Source organism: Monomorium pharaonis, chromosome 2 (genome assembly GCF_013373865.1).
Source record: "Monomorium pharaonis isolate MP-MQ-018 chromosome 2, ASM1337386v2, whole genome shotgun sequence".
NCBI classification, from domain to species: domain Eukaryota; kingdom Metazoa; phylum Arthropoda; class Insecta; order Hymenoptera; family Formicidae; genus Monomorium; species Monomorium pharaonis.
The window spans coordinates 14681021-14699492 of record NC_050468.1 but is presented as its reverse complement, the minus strand read 5'-3'; the positions used below and the strand labels follow the sequence as shown (position 1 = coordinate 14699492).

The 18472-nt window shown below is 37.4% G+C and overlaps 1 protein-coding gene across 7 annotated transcripts in view; it reads right to left on the bottom strand.

Moving 5' to 3' along the window:
• LOC105834902 (polyglutamine-repeat protein pqn-41) overlaps positions 1-18472 on the bottom strand; it is a 385320-nt gene that overhangs the window by 17980 nt on the left and 348868 nt on the right. For all 7 annotated transcript variants that reach the window (XM_012677736.3, XM_012677738.3, XM_012677743.3 and 4 more), the window contains 3 exons: positions 16127-16303; positions 14745-14825; positions 11722-11907 (listed from right to left, as the gene is read on the bottom strand). In XM_012677736.3, the coding sequence (XP_012533190.1) occupies positions 11722-11907; positions 14745-14825; positions 16127-16303 (444 nt within the window). The remainder of the gene's footprint in view (positions 1-11721; positions 11908-14744; positions 14826-16126; positions 16304-18472) is intronic.

Sequence of the window (18472 nt, the reverse complement as noted above, 5' to 3'; positions counted from 1 at the left end):
GAGACGATTGTTTAAACGGTCGCTGGTTCTCCTCCGATTACGATCGCACTGTTCGATAGTTGCTTGGAGCTAGATGGATAAAACAGATGGATGCACACAGAGGGAGAAAGAAAAAGTGAAACGGATGGTCTTTTTGTTGTCTTTTAGTGATGAAAGAACGATGACATCATGATATCGTGACATTGTGATATCATAAATGCAAATGTCTTCTTGATTTGCATTGGATAACGATATTAAATTAGAATTATTAAAAGATTTTTTTAAAGAGTTTTCAAAGAGCCTTCCAAGAGCCTACATTTTGCAATGTGGTGTTCCTATATTAATAATAGAACTTTTTTATATTATATGTGTTAAATAGTGGATTAAAAAAAAGACTTTTGTTTAGATCGAAATATAAACGAATGTACACAAAGATTGAGTAATTTATCATATTCAGAGATAAGTGCATTAAATTATAATAAATCGGAAGCAACAAAAATGTACATAGAACAATCGTTAGTGTTGCGACCGACGTAAATTTTCTCATCGAAAGAATTTCGCGAAGAGTCGTATGAAAGGACTTCCGGACTGACTCGAATGGGACAGTAACCGATATTGAAGAGGAAGTAGAGATTTCTGAACAGCAGATATACACTGAGGAACATTGGCGCGTTACGGAGTAGGATTTTTCTACTTTGGCGAGGACGAGCATTGGCCATGGATACACGTTGCGAAACATGCGAACACGCAAAAAGTCAATTAATGACTGGCTTAAAGTAAACAACTTCAAAGCGCCATGCATCGTAATTTTACGGCGACCTTAAAAGCCGCGATTTCTGTGTAAAAAAATCCTCTTGTCGCGGATTAACTTTACTAGCGCGGAGCGTTAATTAAACAAACAAGATCCTTTACATCGTCGCGTATTCTTATTCATCGACTAAACTTGCATACAAATTAATTCAACAATTTATTTTTAAAGCAATTTAAATAAAGTTCCGGATAAATTATACGTTACACATACTGCTTGAATTAAATGTATTTTAACGTTGATTTACGTACATATAAAATAGATAACTCTTGTGAAATATACTTATGGCTATTTCTTCATTGTAAATTTAATTTTCGCGATGCACATTTTGAAATTAATATATATGTGAGATATTAGAATCTCAATAACGTGTATCCACAGTTGACACCTGGCCGCATAAAGACTACTGGCTAGGCTTTTAGTGTGTTTGGCAGCCACAGAGCTCGTGCCGAACCTGGCGAAAAGTACAGGCGGGACTACGTCGTTCTTTTTACACAAGATGGATGTTTACAGTGAGGCAATAAAATATGCGTAAAGAGGATAGAAACAAAAGATAGGGCAGGTAAAGAATGAAACATAGAAAGAGAAAAAGAGAGAGAGAGAGAGAGAGAGAGAGAGAAAGAGTGATAAAAGAAATGAGAGTGAGAATAGGGTAATGTGTAGCTAGCAATTGGATCGAGTGATGCGAAAGAGCGTTCCGTTTATGGACTTCGGGTCTGTTTCGGGGGAGGCGTTAAAAAGAGCCAACCTGACATTCCTTTCTATCAGTAGTTCTCCCGTTTTTTTTCTGGCCGTCGGTACTCCATCCTAGATGCTTCCTGACACAATTAGCTTCGTAGATTTTACACTCGGCTGTCTATCCATCAGTTTTCTCCAACTGTGTGCGCCCTTTGTTTTAATGGAAAAAAAATACTTTCGTGGCGAAAAACGGTTTGCGTCACGGGTGCAAAAACAGTTTGCTCACAAACATATACGCGTATACACGCGCACGCGATATGCTACAACGTAATGCTCGTAAGAATCATCCCTACCACGAAAGTGCGAGCACTTTTTGCCGAGAGTGGACGGAGAGTTCGCGACGCGGCCGGCCGACTCGTATTACCGGGCTAATTTTAGCGTCAGCGAGAGACTGGTGATGCTTACCAACGCCCAGAAAAGGGAGAAATTAGATCACTCTACTCTCTACTAATGGAGCTAAAATACCGTGTTCAAATCTGTCAAAGAGGCGTAGCACGCCGTTACTTGGTGCACCCTCGCCCCGCCCAATAAGGTCGAAGGACACGGGGTCTGGATGGCAGTCGGGGAGGACAAGGGGGTAATAATAAATGCCTCCACGAGCATCCTCCGGTGTATTATCAATCGGGTTAATACACGCATGTGTTAAAGGAAACTCTGCACATGCATCACGTACCATTCCATTTGTGCATTTTCGCCGCACCTCCCGTCGAGAGAAGTAGGAAGTCGTACAAGACTTCGCGGACGGTATACTTGGCAAGTTCTTCCCAAAATTTAGGACAATTGCCAGGACTTAGACAAAAATTAAAAAAAAAAAAAAAAAAAATATATATATATATATATATATATATATATATCAACACAAAAAATATGCTATTCCAAAATAAGATAAAAATAAGATTATTACACAGCGGGACGAAAGATCTACTTCTCTCAAAGTGTGAGACTCAGAGCATTCTAGAGTACCATGCACATATTATGGTTTTAACATCTACATGTTGAAGCGTTATTTGTGTTGAATACAGAGCGCTACAGAGTGTTAGTTGTTTCCCAATCAATTTTTTTTTTTCATCGGATAAATCTATTTCCACGTGCAAGCATCACGCGCTCATACGTAGGATATTTGCGCTCAATAGCAGTGGGACGACAATAAGCGTAATATGGGCATCACGAACGTCACTTCCGGAATGCCGCTCGCTGTGTGTTAGCTTTACTTTCGCGCCTGCCTTGTTTGAGCGTGTTAATTCGAGTGCACGCATTCGAGCGCTCGAGTGTGAACCGTGGGGTAAAGTGCGCGCTTTCAGTAAACTGGAAAGCTCGTTAGGAAACGCATACATACGTATACACACGTAAACAGTTATCGAGAGAGAAAGAGAAAGAGAAACACACACGAGCATTGCGTGCAGAGATACGTAAGAGATGCGTAAAAGACACAGTAGCTTGTGTCAGGCAGCTACGAAGAAACAAAATGTAAGTACGTATGTGCGTGTGTGAGTATGTGTATGTGCGTGTGTGTATGTGCCGTATCGCGAATTGTTGAGAGACAAATAGTGTAGCTGACACCGCGACTAAAGTTGAGAGACAGGTGCAACGAATGGTCCTTTTGAGTTCCCAATTAACAACGCACAGTCGGCAAGTGGCACGCACCGCGCGAGAGAATCAATTTCAAGTAACTTTTGCACATTTTCGCGCTCGCGAGGAAAATTACGTCGGGATAAACGCGACGTACCCTCGCTCGAACGAGAGCGACGTACGAAACGAATGAAATCTTGTAGCTGAGCGTTGCGAGAAAGATTTACTTTATTATTATTTAATTTATATTATATCACAAAACGACATCGACATTCGAATCTATCCCTCGGTAATAAAATATTCTGGGACTTGACTAATTATTCCGGTTCATTTAATGTAAAAAAACAATTAAGGAGCTTGGGTTTCAATATTGAAAAAGTTTTCTCCGTTCGTTCGCAATACCATTCTGTTTGAATTAAATTGCTCTAAAATCAACTTTCTAACTTGCAGCAGAGTGCAATGTGTTATCCCTATTCTTCGTGACGTAATTCCTGTAACCAATTTTCTCGAAAGAAAAACCGATCGACCATTGATTTGGTATTATCTTAAAACATCTTTCGAACAAACCATCGCGCACAGATTATTAAATTGTATTATAAAAATCACGTTCTTTTATGTACACGTATGCATAAATAATAATTGAATGGAACGCGTACTTGCGATACGCCGGATACTACGTTTTTTACGATACATACGTTTCCTTACGATCCTTCTTTTACGATCCCACTTTTATTCGTAAATCCATATTTCACTGAAGATTTTCTATCAGAAATTTTTCTAAAACGCGTGGGAAAAGCAGTGTGAAAAGCAACATTAACAAAACGAGTAGCGACTGGCGTCGCGTGTATCGTTCCTTGCGAGAAATTCAATATAAAGTATCGCTTTGTTAGCAGCCATAAAAGACGACGAAAAGAAACTTATGATGTACAAGCGCATACGTAACACAACAGAGTTTGCGAAAAAAAAAATCAGAGAAACTTAAAGTCGTGAAGTGTACTGTGTTGTGTTTCGACGTGTGTCGTGTTGGTTGCGTGTGTCGTGTAACCGGATACTTGTATACGTGTAATCCACATATGTCTGTTGTATATAAATATATAAATATGTTATATGTAAATACATAATATATATATGCGAATAATGCGGCAATAAATATCAAAAATTCGCATGCAATCGAATAAATGTAAAGCACCTCCTCCTAGCTGTAAAAGTAAACACTTAAATCGCTGCTGATGTATACGACAATTAATAGAATTAGTAAATAAGTAATGTGTTTGCGATTTGCGAAAGAAATCATATATAAGATACTCTGGCGCTGAAAAATGAGATACACATGAATATATATATATGTGGCTATGTAAAATCACACACTCTTGTAGAAAATTCATATATATAGAAATGTATATAGGATATATACATATATATATAGTCGTACAAAATTATATATTGCCGAGATACACAACGTGAGCTGTACGAAAAGCTGTAAAGAGCGCATTAGCTTTGTGCAATTACGCTGGGCTGGCCGTGCGCGCCGATTGCCGCATTCGACGGACGTGCGAACACGGCGACAATGGGGCTTTGCTTCGCGATTACGTACGGACAGGAGTCAAATCGCCAAACGAAGTTAAGATCGCTGGAAACACATGCGTTTCTCCTCCTCCGCGCGGACAAAGCCACGTTCGCGCGCCGACAAACAGCAGTCGGCGTGACGGCTAGCCAACGAAAATAAATGTATGCGTGTGTTACTACTGTACAACGGAAACCAAATCGTCGAGAGACGCAAGAGAAAACAAAATTCGCGCGAAAAAATGGAGAAGGGGGTGGGGGGACGATCGCGCTGATTGGCGCTAAGAAAGGAAAACAGAACAGAGGGACCACTAAAGTTAAGTGCCGGCCTGTGAAAAAGAAACGATATGATATGTATACATAAAACATAGTATCAGCTGCTTTTCCATTTGTCGGGGTATGAGTATGCCAGTGAGCGTATGGAGTAAGAGTTTACATCGTTAACATCAAATAAAAAACCAGTTTAAATTAATAGACATCACTACGCTTCATTCACTAAAGTCATTCGCCACTACATATCGAATGTGAATGTTACCGTATTGCTTTCTACGCTTCCCTGATTGGTCAAGCTTTTTTCGCGTTCATCTTCCAAATATGCGAAATAAATATTATAAAAAAATTGGCGATGACGTGAGATCTCGAAGGAAAACAAAGTGATAAAAATAAAACAAAAAAGAAAAAAAATAGTTTCGACTATATTCATTAGGAGCAACTTTGGCCAATCAAGGTTAAAAATATTAATATACTAAACAGCGAAAATCCAAACGTGTTTATATCGATATTAATAACATTATATATAAACAGGCAGCAAGCAATTAATTCAAAGAGCATTAATAACATATCGTCCGGGGAAGATATAGATCTTGCGATCTTTTTTTTTTTCTCGCAGGTGCAAGGGTCGAGGAGGTGAGGAGGCGTTGAGATGGCCAAACGGGAATGAATCTCGGAAAGAAATGGGCGAACTTTAATGTCGTCGTCGATATGGACGGGAATTAGCAATGGACGTAACGGTATAGTCTCGCGAGAGGCGTTTGTACGCAGATTACTTGACTGATAGCCGATTATTAGCACAGTTCCGATCGAATCCTGTTTCTCAATACGCAAAAAACTATTTCTCATTTGCAAGCGGAGTGCACTACAAAAGAAAGTTTGTATTCTCCAAACAGAAAGGGAAAAAAAGAGTGATATACAGTTCTGGGCATACTTCGCGCAAATTCGTTCAACCAAAAGAGCAAAGGCAACGAAAAAAAAAAGTAATAATAAGTAAAGAAAATACAAGAAGACTAAGGTAAGACATACAAAGCACACAAACTTTTTGGTCATAATTAAGTGAACTTGTAAGAATCAATAAACAGTCTGTGCATTGTTTCCAGTTTCAATTATATTTCTTTTATTTAAATTCATCATCAATAAATTTCACGTGACCCGAACTCAGTGCAAGTCATCGTAGTACATCACAAATAGGTATTGTTATGATTACTAATTATCATCGTTATTGTATTGTTACCAAATATTATAATAAGTGTTACCGTAAGACCAATCGTAATTAGTTAATAAATCGATCGTATATTTCCGACTTCTATCTGCAATATTTAATTAAACGACATTACATTGTGTATATCCTTACTCTTTTTCATAAACGTTTCCTTTACTTAATCGTAAATACGTGAAATCGATCATATATTATGTTGGATGAGGGATAGAGAGGGTGCTATCGTTCTCACTATGGTGATGAAAGAGAAAAGATGAGGAAGAAGGGAGAGGGAAATAGAATGGTGTGTGTGTGTGTATGTGTGTGTGTGTGTAAAGGATACGATGTATATAATTATAAAACTGATAAAAAGACTTCGAGATTCGTATTGCTAATTCGCGCCGAAATAATTCTTTGTATTTCGCCCAGGCTGGAAATTCTGATACGAATGCAAAATTAGGTTTTGCCTAATTTAAGGAGTGGTCGGTCGAGTTTGTAATATCGATCGCCTATAATTAATATATTTAGAAAAAAAGAACCCTATATTCTTTAATATACAAGGTGTAAGTACACCTTCCGTTAATATTTACAAGCAGGTAGAGCGCATTAAACAGAAAAGTCCTTCACCGTTTTGCAATAGTTAATGAGTTATTGATTACACAGGTACATAAAAAAAGTTGTGTTTCTTTTTGATATTAGGAAAAAATGAGCCAATTCAGCAATTCTGATCTTGGAATTGAATTCAGTCAAAATACATAAAAATTGACTAATCTGGTCCGCCGGATCAATCACTTTTTTTGTGTGCGTGTGTAATCAACAACTCATTAACTATTGGGAAAATTGGAAAACGGTAAAGGATTTTTCTGTTCAGTTTAATGCGCTCTACCTGCTTGTAAACGTTAACGGAAGGTTTACACTACACCCGGTATATATAGTGTCTTTTTCAAATGTAATACTAAAGAATCACGATCGAATCTGTTGCAGTGAATTCAAATAAGGGCAGGGAATTACATTTCCCTTCGATTTTATGCTCTATCGATTTCTGCGCGATACAAAATACAATTAATTAATTAATTAATTAATTTGTTAACCTACCTACTATGTACACATGTATCACTATGTGCGTATGCATGGATGGACCGGCGCGTGTAAGCGTCATGTATCTGTATATGATTCTGCATACGTACATATATTTAGATCTTCGAACGTTACAAAGCGTTCTGCATTGCAAAAAGTTACATTTTGCTACTCAAATGCAATGGCTCGCAAGGGATTTGCGAGATCTCCCGTTCGTTGGATTCTCTCGATTAACGTAGTACCAATGTAGTCGTGATGATAAGAATTATTATCGGAATAATAATCACATACACAGACACGACGTATAAACACGTAAAAAAATCGTTATATTAAATAATAAAATCGAACCGAATTGAATCGACACGGCTGTACATTAGATATCTTCGATTTTCCTTTCCCACGTTCTCTCTTCTAACGAAAATGATTGGGAATTCTTTAAATTTCAATGCGCCGCAATTACCATTCTTCGTTGCTTTCTACGCGGGTATTAACAGTAGAATGGCTAAATCTATTGTATTATCAAGTAAATTGTAATCTATTATCAATTTTTTTAATGCTATTATTTGTGTTACATTTCTTTTTTGAATCATTTTTTATTATTACTAGAATCCAAAACATCATTTTAATATTCTATTTTTCAAAATTGCTTTTTCATTGACATAAAAAATGTGTAATATTTGAGAACAGTCCTTATTCTTTTTTTTTGGGTATGCAAAACCGATATTCTAGGCACACTTAGAATTAGAATTCAGCCGTTCTAATGTTTGTGATCTTTTCGCTTTCAAATTAGTTCTAAATATGGAGAAGGACATTTAAATATTTCCATTCTTACATGTAGCTCAATAATTTTTGATAATATAGTTCTTATGTAAGTTTTCGAAATTACTTCATAAGTTTTTTAATTCGTTGCTGTTATACTGGGCATTAAGAGTATCGAATCGTGACGGAGCTACCATCTCTCCAGAAGTGTTAATCTTTTATTGGAATGTAAAATATAAATTTACAGGAGAAGATAGTATTATGGCCCCTCAATTATATTTTGTCAATAATAACTTTGTTAATAATCAATATAAAATAATTCAAATTAAAAACTCAACATTTCTAATTCACCAATATGTTGTTCAGTCAATTTTGAACTCAAAATTATAAAATATTTCTAATATTTCTAATATTTCTAATATTTAGGATATTATTAATAAAAATGTGACAATACATCATTACGAAGAAAAATAGGGATAATAATAAAATTAATTAAAAAAAATAGTTTTGTTTAGATAATATAATAAATTTATATTTAGTAAAAATAAAGAAAAAATATTGCAGAATATCGATAAATATATGTACGTTTACATAATCTCTCATCAGTAAAGACTGTAGTATTAAAAATCTATAACGTAATGTAAACTGTATAACTCGAAATATGTCTGTGTGTACAGCCAAATAAAATGTTATATAATTAATAAAAAAACACGAAAGGTATATTCTCTGATAATGTACCCAAGATTTAAAAAATGAGGAAATATGTGTAGTTAAATATTAAAATACCCTAAACAAATTTCAAAATGCGCAAAAATAAAAATATCTTGTAAATATCGATTGCCGTGTATTGACATATTAACGTCACTGCATAATTATAGACTACTAAACAAATAATTCCATAAGTAATCACTAGAACTTCTCATCAAGTAGCGAAAATATTACGAACGGCCATAATACCATTTCCTCCATTTTATTCTTTAATTCGAACATTCCCGAGTACATCGTCGTACGACCACGTTGGGGGAACGAGTGGATTAAATCCGCCTTCTACGACAAGTAGTTAATTATTTGCGAGTTGAATTCGCCAAGAAGCATCCCGCAAATGAACCGGCGTGAGTTTTCGCGCCGATATCGCGCTGCTACCTCGATTTTGTGCATTCCTCCGTCTCGCGTGAGAGAGAGAGAGCTGCCCCGTGAAAACTGACTCGCAAAACTAGTTAATTTCGCGAGTGCCGCCGGGCGAAACGGGCGAAAAGGGGGTGATGACGGCTCCGGGGAAATCTGCGAACTCGCGCATTAGAAAACTCTAGATACATGCACGCGGACGCGAAGTTCCACAGGGCGATCTTGTTATTGTTTCTGAAACGTTTCTCGCGCGCTCCCCAACTGGAGGAGCCGCGTGTCGAAGACCGAGGCGATATTGCACAATCGTATCTCGAATCTCTACCGAGCGCGTTTTGCACAAAAATCGCATTCTAATTCCGGAAAGCTTCGTCCGTTCTTGCCGAAGTACTTACAGAAATACGATATTAAATATTACTCTACGCCAACCTACATTTATTCCTAAATATCTTCGTAACACGTATATCTAGAGGAAATAGTTAATTTAAGTAATGAGCGTAATTGATAGAAGTGACAAAAATGTAACACAGTTGCCAGAAGTAACCTCCTAACCGAATAATAGCTAAATAGATTTCTCTTCGTTTACATGGCTAGACCATAAAGTTTTGTGAAGACCCGAAAAACTCAACAATATAACGCGTGAATCTGCATGATAAAAATGTCTGATCATTTATCCTATCTTTCACGATAAATATACCAAAATCATCACATATTATCATTAATATAACAAATAGATCTGATTTATCTTATAATTGATAATGGATAAATAAATATAAATATTATATAAAAATAATTTGCACAAGAAAATACTAATGTTATCAAATTTTCCATAAAATTTGACATATTGATAACTAGATAAATGCTGTATAGTCGATAAGCATCAGTATAACAACTTTTATTCCTTTAAAAATCTAACAAATATAATGATGAGATCGTATAACTTGTCAAACTATTTTTTTAAATAAAGATATAAAGTCAAAAATTTCACAATACAAAAATACATAGTAATAATGAAAAACTTATCAATATCATAAAAAATGTCATATAATATAATAACTCACACATCAAGAAATTTTAAACAAGATCATGGAAATACTAATTTTGTTTTTCATTTGCTAATCCGTCTACTTCTATCAACCAGCCATATATTCTGATCTATATAAGTTAATCATATTATTCATCACGTTTCATCGTTGCCATTATAGTTATCTGACTTAGGAATTTACATGCTCTCGATACTTTTAGACCTTTGTATCGCTCACGATCCGTAGGAATCTATTGTATTTCTACGTGCGGTATCTTAAATTAGATTTGCTTTGTCGCCACATCATACTAGATGTCGATATATTACTGCACGTTTCATTGCATCGTTTTATTTCCCGCCATCGTTTCGCTATAAAATATATTCGCACAAAATCTTTGCCGTTCTCACAATTTGATTTCTCCTCTCTCGCTGTTCGACGCTTTTATCATCGAGATTCTATTTTTTTTTCATTTTTTCATGCATAGAATTCACCGTACGATTTCTATATTTATCTATTGCAAGTTATTCGCCAAAATATCATCAACTGCACGGGATTAATCGCCGTCACCGATGCGACTGATTTAGGGTTCGATCGCGTAAATCACGGAGTCGTCGTCATCGAAATCGTATCGTTCGCTAATCACCGACTACAGCTGCGCTAATCTCGTGTCTACCGTTTCTATCGCTACGATACACATTTCTTCTCGCGATCGAACACGTGACATTAATTGAATAAGCGTATAGAAATATATAGCGCTTTGTAACCCTAACTAGACACTCCCAAAGTTTTCTCCGAAAGTTATACTTCTCGTAGTGTTTTCGAAAAAAACGAATATTTCTAAAAACGATTTCCAGCCCAGGTCCATCGATATTACATATGTATATCGATCGCCGTGTCGCGCGACGTAAGCCATCCGGCTCGCGTAATCAGATCGCCTTATGGATCCGCACAGGGTAAATTACTGTAATTAGCAACGCGTGTCTATATATAACCCGCCTGCGAAATCAGGATATTCCCCGTGCCCGCTGCAATTTCATCCGTTGTCATCGTTACGGTCTAATCACCACGGGCGTTTTGTTACGCCCCGGCTGATTAATCCACCCGACGTGTTACGCACACGTGAGAAAAAATAGTGAGGGAGGAAAAACGCAAAAAGAGATGGTGAAAAGGGGGAAGGGCGGAGAAAATGAAAGGAAACACGAAAAGAAGTGGCGCGGTCGTCGGTCTACCTCGTCGAATAGTCGAATCGTCGTAATCGACACTCGGTGCCGAGTCGAGTCTAAAAGTCTACACGTCGAGCCTCTCTAGTAATACGCGTGAACGTAAATGAGGTTGTGAATGGGATGATGATGGGCATGGGGATTGTGCAGGGGGGTGCACAGGGACGTCGTTGTAATGGTGGTGGGGGATGGTGGGTGATTGACAGATTGCATCGTGGATACGGGCGACACCTGATTGGGGGGACCGGCCGGCACTTGGTACACGGTACTGGGCGCGGCCATCGGGCACCTTGAGGCCCCGGCTGCGCCGTGTTGGGCCCCATGCTGTTGTTGTTGTTGTTGCTGTTGTTGATGTTGTTGTTGTTGTTGAATGTAGTTTGGTAGACATACCTCGAGGCGGTCGGTACGTGGCATCTTCTGCGGCATCGCCACTGTCTGCGGCACCACGCCGAGCGGACTGCCGACGCCCGTTGGGTCCGCCGGACCCATTATCGCCGGCATTATCGGGCTGGGCGCGAAGTACGGGCTGTACGTATTGCCAACCTGCGGCATACCGGTCAGGTACGGATTCGTCGCCTGCGAAAATACACCCGGAAGGTATCCAGGTAACATGGATTAGAACACCTGTCCCCCGCCTTCGCTCCACGCGTTTTCGATTTCGATTGTGCATGTAGCGGCGCGCGCGATTTCGACAAAACGCCATTGAAACACGCGTGCTTTATACCCAAATATATTCGTGTATGGAGTATTGGTATTAGTGGCGGGGTGAAAACGGAAAACATACCATTGCTCTCTATAAAGTGAGCTGACTTGGTTGCTCTTTTGATGAAATTTGCTCTGTTGTGAACATACGGTCAAACTTTGAAATTATTTACAATAAACGTTGGTAATGCACAAAGATAGAAATGCTAATTTCGAATGTATATCACACAGAAAGCACACTGTTTCTTAACTCAGAAATTCTCAACAAATTCTTGAGATGGTTACATAAATGGTTACATAAATGACTGCAAAATATCACATTAAGTAACGTCAGAAAAGATTAAGATTATATAAAAATAGCATAGAAGACTCGAAGTTTACTCTGCATTCATAATGTATATGTTGAATAAACATTTGTTATACAATTTCGACAATAATTACTGACTACAGTAAATTTTAATTACAAATAATTTAGGAATCGTATATATATGGAAAAAAATTTTCTTACGAATCAATTTTGTTTTAGATTAAGCAGTTTAATTTTTCCAAAAAATTAATGTTTTCCTATTTGTGCCACCAATTACCAAATACCTTATATGTACAATCTACCCTTTTTAAATGTCCGTGTAAATTCTGTTTCAAGGCATTAAAGCTTTGCGAGTAACGTTCTCTTCGTGTTTATCAACTTTAAGACGCGCAATATGTATCGCTTGGCTTACGAGCCATCGGCGTACTCGCTTCAATTTCAGATAAGCAACATCGTTAATATCTGGTGTAGTAACAACGTGTAATGAAGGAAAATCATATATTAATATATTAATACATTGCCGAGAAGAAATTGATATAGTGATTTTGAACTACTGAATAATTATCTGCAAAAAACCAAACTCTAGAAGTTTGGAACAAATAGTGTATATAAAAAATATATCAAAACGTAATGTAATTGATGTTGTATATCAAACGTGTATGATAATTAAATTGAAATCAAGCTAATCATAGATTGAAAAGCGATAAAAAAATATACAATGTCTAAAATCATACGTGTGTGTGTGTGTGTGTGTGTGTGTGTGTGTGTGTTGTGTGTCTTGATTTATTTTAACTAATTTAATTAATTAAAATTATTATTGGAAATTAAAATTAATTTTATTTTTTCTCTCTCTAAAACAAATTTATTTAATATTTCTCTGTTTCAATATATTAGTTTAAGATAATATTAAATTAAAATCTCAAAATAAAATATACAGGAATTTAATTGCAAAATTATTGCCTAATTATATATCTAAAATTAAGTTTTATGGCCACTTAAAGCTAACCTAGATTTAATATGCTCTTTGTTTTATGTTTCTTGTTTTTTGCTCATTGCTTTTTGCTCTTCGTGTGCTATTTTATCGATAATCGTGTTTCTTGTCACATATATTTCTCATCTCTTTTGTAATTCGTCAACTTTTATCTTGCCAATTTCGATAAAACATGCGAAGAGGCAAAAAGGTAATAGAGAGGAAAACAAAAAAAGGAGGCAAAAAGCATATTGTAGATTAGCCTTTATATCTCAAAATTATCATTATCAATTTCAAAACTCGATAAACAAAATCCACTGGAACAAACTTTTTAAAGAAGTAACTTTTAGAAAAGTTCTACACTGTGATAATATGTACGAGGATTAACTAAGACGGTAAACTTGAAAAACGTGCCAAAGACGAGAATCTGCAGAGAAAAGGCGTCTCGTTTACGGATCTCGCAAAGCCTTAATCGTCCTTTTTCTCTTCTCTCGTGCCCACCCCTTCGCTTTTAACGACAAGCGTACGTTCCCACACGAAGCGTTTGGTTTTGCAGCGAGAACTGGCTCCCAGAAGCGAAGGCAGGTAATTTCAAGCGCATCCGAACGAGCAGAATACTCGTTCCTTCTTCTCAAAAGCCTCTGGTACCCTGGGAGCTTTCGTCGTTGTAAAAAAAAGCTTTCGGAAACGTGGCCAGGTAATCGTTGTAAAGTATTAATTGAGCAATATTTATATGACATCAGCATTTTTTCAGAGTATCAAAAATTATATAAATTATTACTAATACTGATTTAAATATTGTAAAATATTGTAAAATTTAAATATTGTAAAATCAATAATATATGCAAGATTACCTTGCCTCGCATCCATTTTCTTCGTCTCTTTGACTCTCATAAAAGTTTCATTCTTATATTTAGGGAATCTAACAATTTTTTACATTTAAATATTTATAAAAAACGTAACGTATAAAATATTTTCAAGAGAAAGAAGAAACATTCGTCGTATTCAGAGCCAAAGAACGCGCAAACTTCATTTAGCCGCGATACCTCATGCTCTTCTCTTTTATAGAAAAACTTTACAAAAACATATACAAACAAAATTTCTTTCCTCAATAAACAAATAAAACATCTCGTAAAACATGCAAATAAGTTATTAACTTACTATGCGGCGCGCTCTTAAAATAAAAGTTAAGCTTTCGTACGAACGCTTACTAATTACAGGCGCATCGCTTGAATGGCTACAGTGGATGTAAACTTATAAACGTAATTAATTTCGCATTAAAGAATTGCAAACTGAAAATAAGTAAAGACATTCATCGTCTTTTGCTATTATGAATTTATATAAATGAGCAAACTTCTTTTACATCCACTATTAGCCAGCGTGGCATTAAATTAACTAAAAAATTAGTGGAAGCCAACCAAAACCAGGAGTTACCATAAAGGCGTGGGTAGCGAGAAGTTGCTGCTGGATTTGCTGTTGAAGGTGATGGTGTGGTGCCGGAGGTGCTGGTGCCTCCTGTTCACCAATGACGTTTAATTGGAGAACACACCAACAATCAACCACAACCACGTGAGCCACAGCGGCAAACATAGGGGACAGACAGGCAGTCACAGTATAGGATTCGATGTCACGTAGCAACAAATATGAATGTATGTCATGAATGAAAAAGAAAGAGAACAAGAGGGGCAAACGTTAACAACGACAGATCTTTTTATTATTCGTTAATTAAAAAAACGAAATAAGGACGACTTCACGCGTGAATGCACTCGCGTGCGGGCACGAGTGCGTGAGAGCGATCGTCTCGGTCGGCACAGAGACGGAAGGGCTCAGGAAAAAGCGCAGAGAAGTTTCCTCGGCCGTCGAGGATTTATTCAGGTCGATCAAAATTACCCCGAGTGTCAACGACGCACGCGATGTCGCGTGAAATTTTAACGAGTCGATGAAACTTTTCCGCGCTCAAACGCTACTCTATCGTTCGGAAGTTCGGCGTGTCGACACTATGTTTTTTCTCGTAATTAACGAGCCGCCCTCATTGCATGATAAATACAAAACAATACGAGAAATGTTCGCGATGAGAATCTAACATGTCCATATCGAAGGCTCTTACTTGCGTTTCGTGTCCTTCGAAAGTTACTTGACTTTAGGAATTGTTTTAAATGTCTCAAATTCAATTATTTGTAATACAAAAATAAATGAAATTTGCAATTTGAGAATAAAAATCGAATAATATTATAATATTAATTTCAAAAGAAGCCATAATTTAAATATAAAGTAATAATTCCACAAATTGACTGTCTATCAAAATATGTGGATAAGTCGGGTTTTACTCTAGGAAACAAGGATGACACTGACCAAGAACATGCGACGTGCTAAACTTTAATTCTTAAAAAACTCTGTTTTCTCGGTGCAATGTTCGCAAGAGGGAACGCAAGTAAATATGGACGGCGAAGTGCTGCTGCGTTTATATGCGACTTGGATCTTAGTCCGGAAAAAAGCTCGTAAAGTGTTTTAGTTTAAAATAATACACGAGATTGCGTACATAAACGTAGCGTCTACATTAATAGCGTCTATTAGCTTGAAAATTTCTTGGTACGACAGTGACGTGAAAAGAAAACTTAAACACCACGCCGTCGATAATCTACGCAGCGTTGCTTATCGAAAAAAAAAAAAAATATATATATATATATAATCTAACAGTTTAACCCTCGACTAAACACAGACAAAATCCAGATATTACGATCGTGGTAAGAGAAAGTGTGTGAATGTGTGAATAGCATAGAAGAAGTGCAACGATCATGTTAATTTGTTGGACATACCACTGTGGGTACCTGCCCGGGCACGAGAGGCTGACCCGGCGTGAGGCCCTGCTGAATCTGCTGCATCAGCGCGTTTTTCAGCGCCAAGTGGTTACGCCCGTTTATCAAGAGTTGGTCCTTCAGATGCTGTGGGGGATGGAAATACTTGCAAGGTGGCTTCTCTCGATTACACCGGCCCTGAAACAAAAATACAGAATGCATTTAAAGCTGCCGTCGTTTATGAAAACTATCACAAAATGAAAAAAAAAAAAAAAAAAAAAAACACACGAGAAAATTCTATTTGCTGTTGTGAGTGAACAACTCGAACAGTGGGATTGTTATTAAACCACATAACACGAATCATAGTAAATTTCTAACAATCAAATAAATTGAAATGTGCAACTATTACTCTTTCAATCAATATTGATTTATGAATCACTAAATCATTGAATAATTTTGAACGTCATATTATTCGCTGAATTTCTTCCTCCTCTAGTTTGCCTCCAATAAACGATACAAAATTATTCCAGTGTTGCTTCAACAATTAATTCAAAGCTGGATATCGACTATATAAATGTATTAATAATGAAATTGGATGAGGGCTTGCAGAATATAATCCCTGGTATTCAGTATCGTCGCAGACATAACGATCATTGAGATATCTGATATTTGTATCAATGATATTATAATATTATAACGCAGATACTAATTTCGCCATAGTACTCATTCATCAGATTCATAATTCATCAGTTCCTGTACTCGACTGCGGCATTGCTTTTGGCGGGGCTATGCGTAATACGAACTTTCGTTTATAATTTAACCGCGAAAGGAACGCATTCGCGTTACAAGTGGCTCATGTGTGATGTTGCTAATGTCTCAAAAACACCTATCGTTATTCACCCCTTCATATCGGGTTCTCATTTACTTTTCCTATCTCTTTCTCCTTCACCCTTTTCATAATTCGGGTGTTGGGACTGTAACGCGGTTTATGAGGTAAGTTGCGGGTGCAAGGTTGGAATACGGAAGTGGCACGAAGGCGGGAAAGTGGAAGGAGCACCGTCGAGAGTGCCGAACCGGGTCTCGGAAAGAGACTCGTGGCGGAGAAACGGAAACCCGCGGGAAATGAAGGAAGGAAGGAAGGAAGGGTAGGCGGGACGAGGCGAGGTCGCGCCTGGTGTCGCGGTGGTACTAATTAGACCTTAACAATATTAGTTCAGGTAAGACGTCTATATAGAACCGGGCGGTAGCCACCGCCAGCCGCCTGTGCTTTCTTACGGAAATCCAGTGGCTTTCGGTAATAGCGGCTTGCGAGCGTAAACTCCGTCAGAGACAGAGGGGTTGCGACAGTTGGGCGGCCAAGGGGAAGCGGTAGGTCGTGTTGGTGGTAGCGTCGCCGGGACGAACGCTCAAATATCGCCTAATTAAGCACATTCGAGAGTTTCGAGGAATAATGTGTAGGTACCCGCCACGAGAAACTTTCGACCCATTGAGAGGAAATGCTCCGCCCTCTTCATCGTCTTCACCGTCGTCACCGCTACCTCCGCGTCGTCGCGCTCCCCAAGAGCCGACCTCTCGTTGACACGGGGCGGTTTAAGCTCGACTAATTGCATGAGACAAGATTCGAGCGTTTGCTCCTGCACAAGCTACATGGCGTGTACAACGCGTGTCAATGTCTGCATCGCGGGCTTTGATGCTGACAGCATTTATTTCTTCTCGCGAAAGTTATTTTCAACATGTCTATCTTCATGTTTCACTGTAATTAATTGATCAACGGTAATTCTTTAAGATACGACATTTGCACCAACTTTAATCTCGGTTTAACTTACTTTCTATCTTTGTCTAATTCTAAGAATTCGAAAACGATAGGAAGTAAGTCAAACTGGAATTAAAGTCAATCTACATTGGTGCAACTAAGTCTAAGCAACTCAGATAAAGGTCATCATTTTCGTATAAATTTAATGTTAAAGATAAACTTAATGTACAAACAATCGAAAAAATTCAAAAACAGATAAAAGAATGTCGAATGTAAATTATATAAATAACGATAATTAGTATTTGTTTACATAAATGCATCATGTAATGCATTAAATAAATGCATCAATAAATACCATAATAATACAAATAAATATGGTTTCGAAATGCTTAAGCTGTATATTCTAGGAGGCGTCAGCTACTAGGTGCAATATTAAAGGGACTACTGATAAGAAACAGCATTCTCTAGGGAGCTGTGCAAAACACTCCCCTCTAATTTTAATGAAACTTTAATGATATTTAGAGGATCTCCGGAAACGGATAGCCTCGTAAATTTCATACGTAATGACGTAATATCTTACAAATCTTTTAAGGAATTGTTTCAGTTCTTACGAA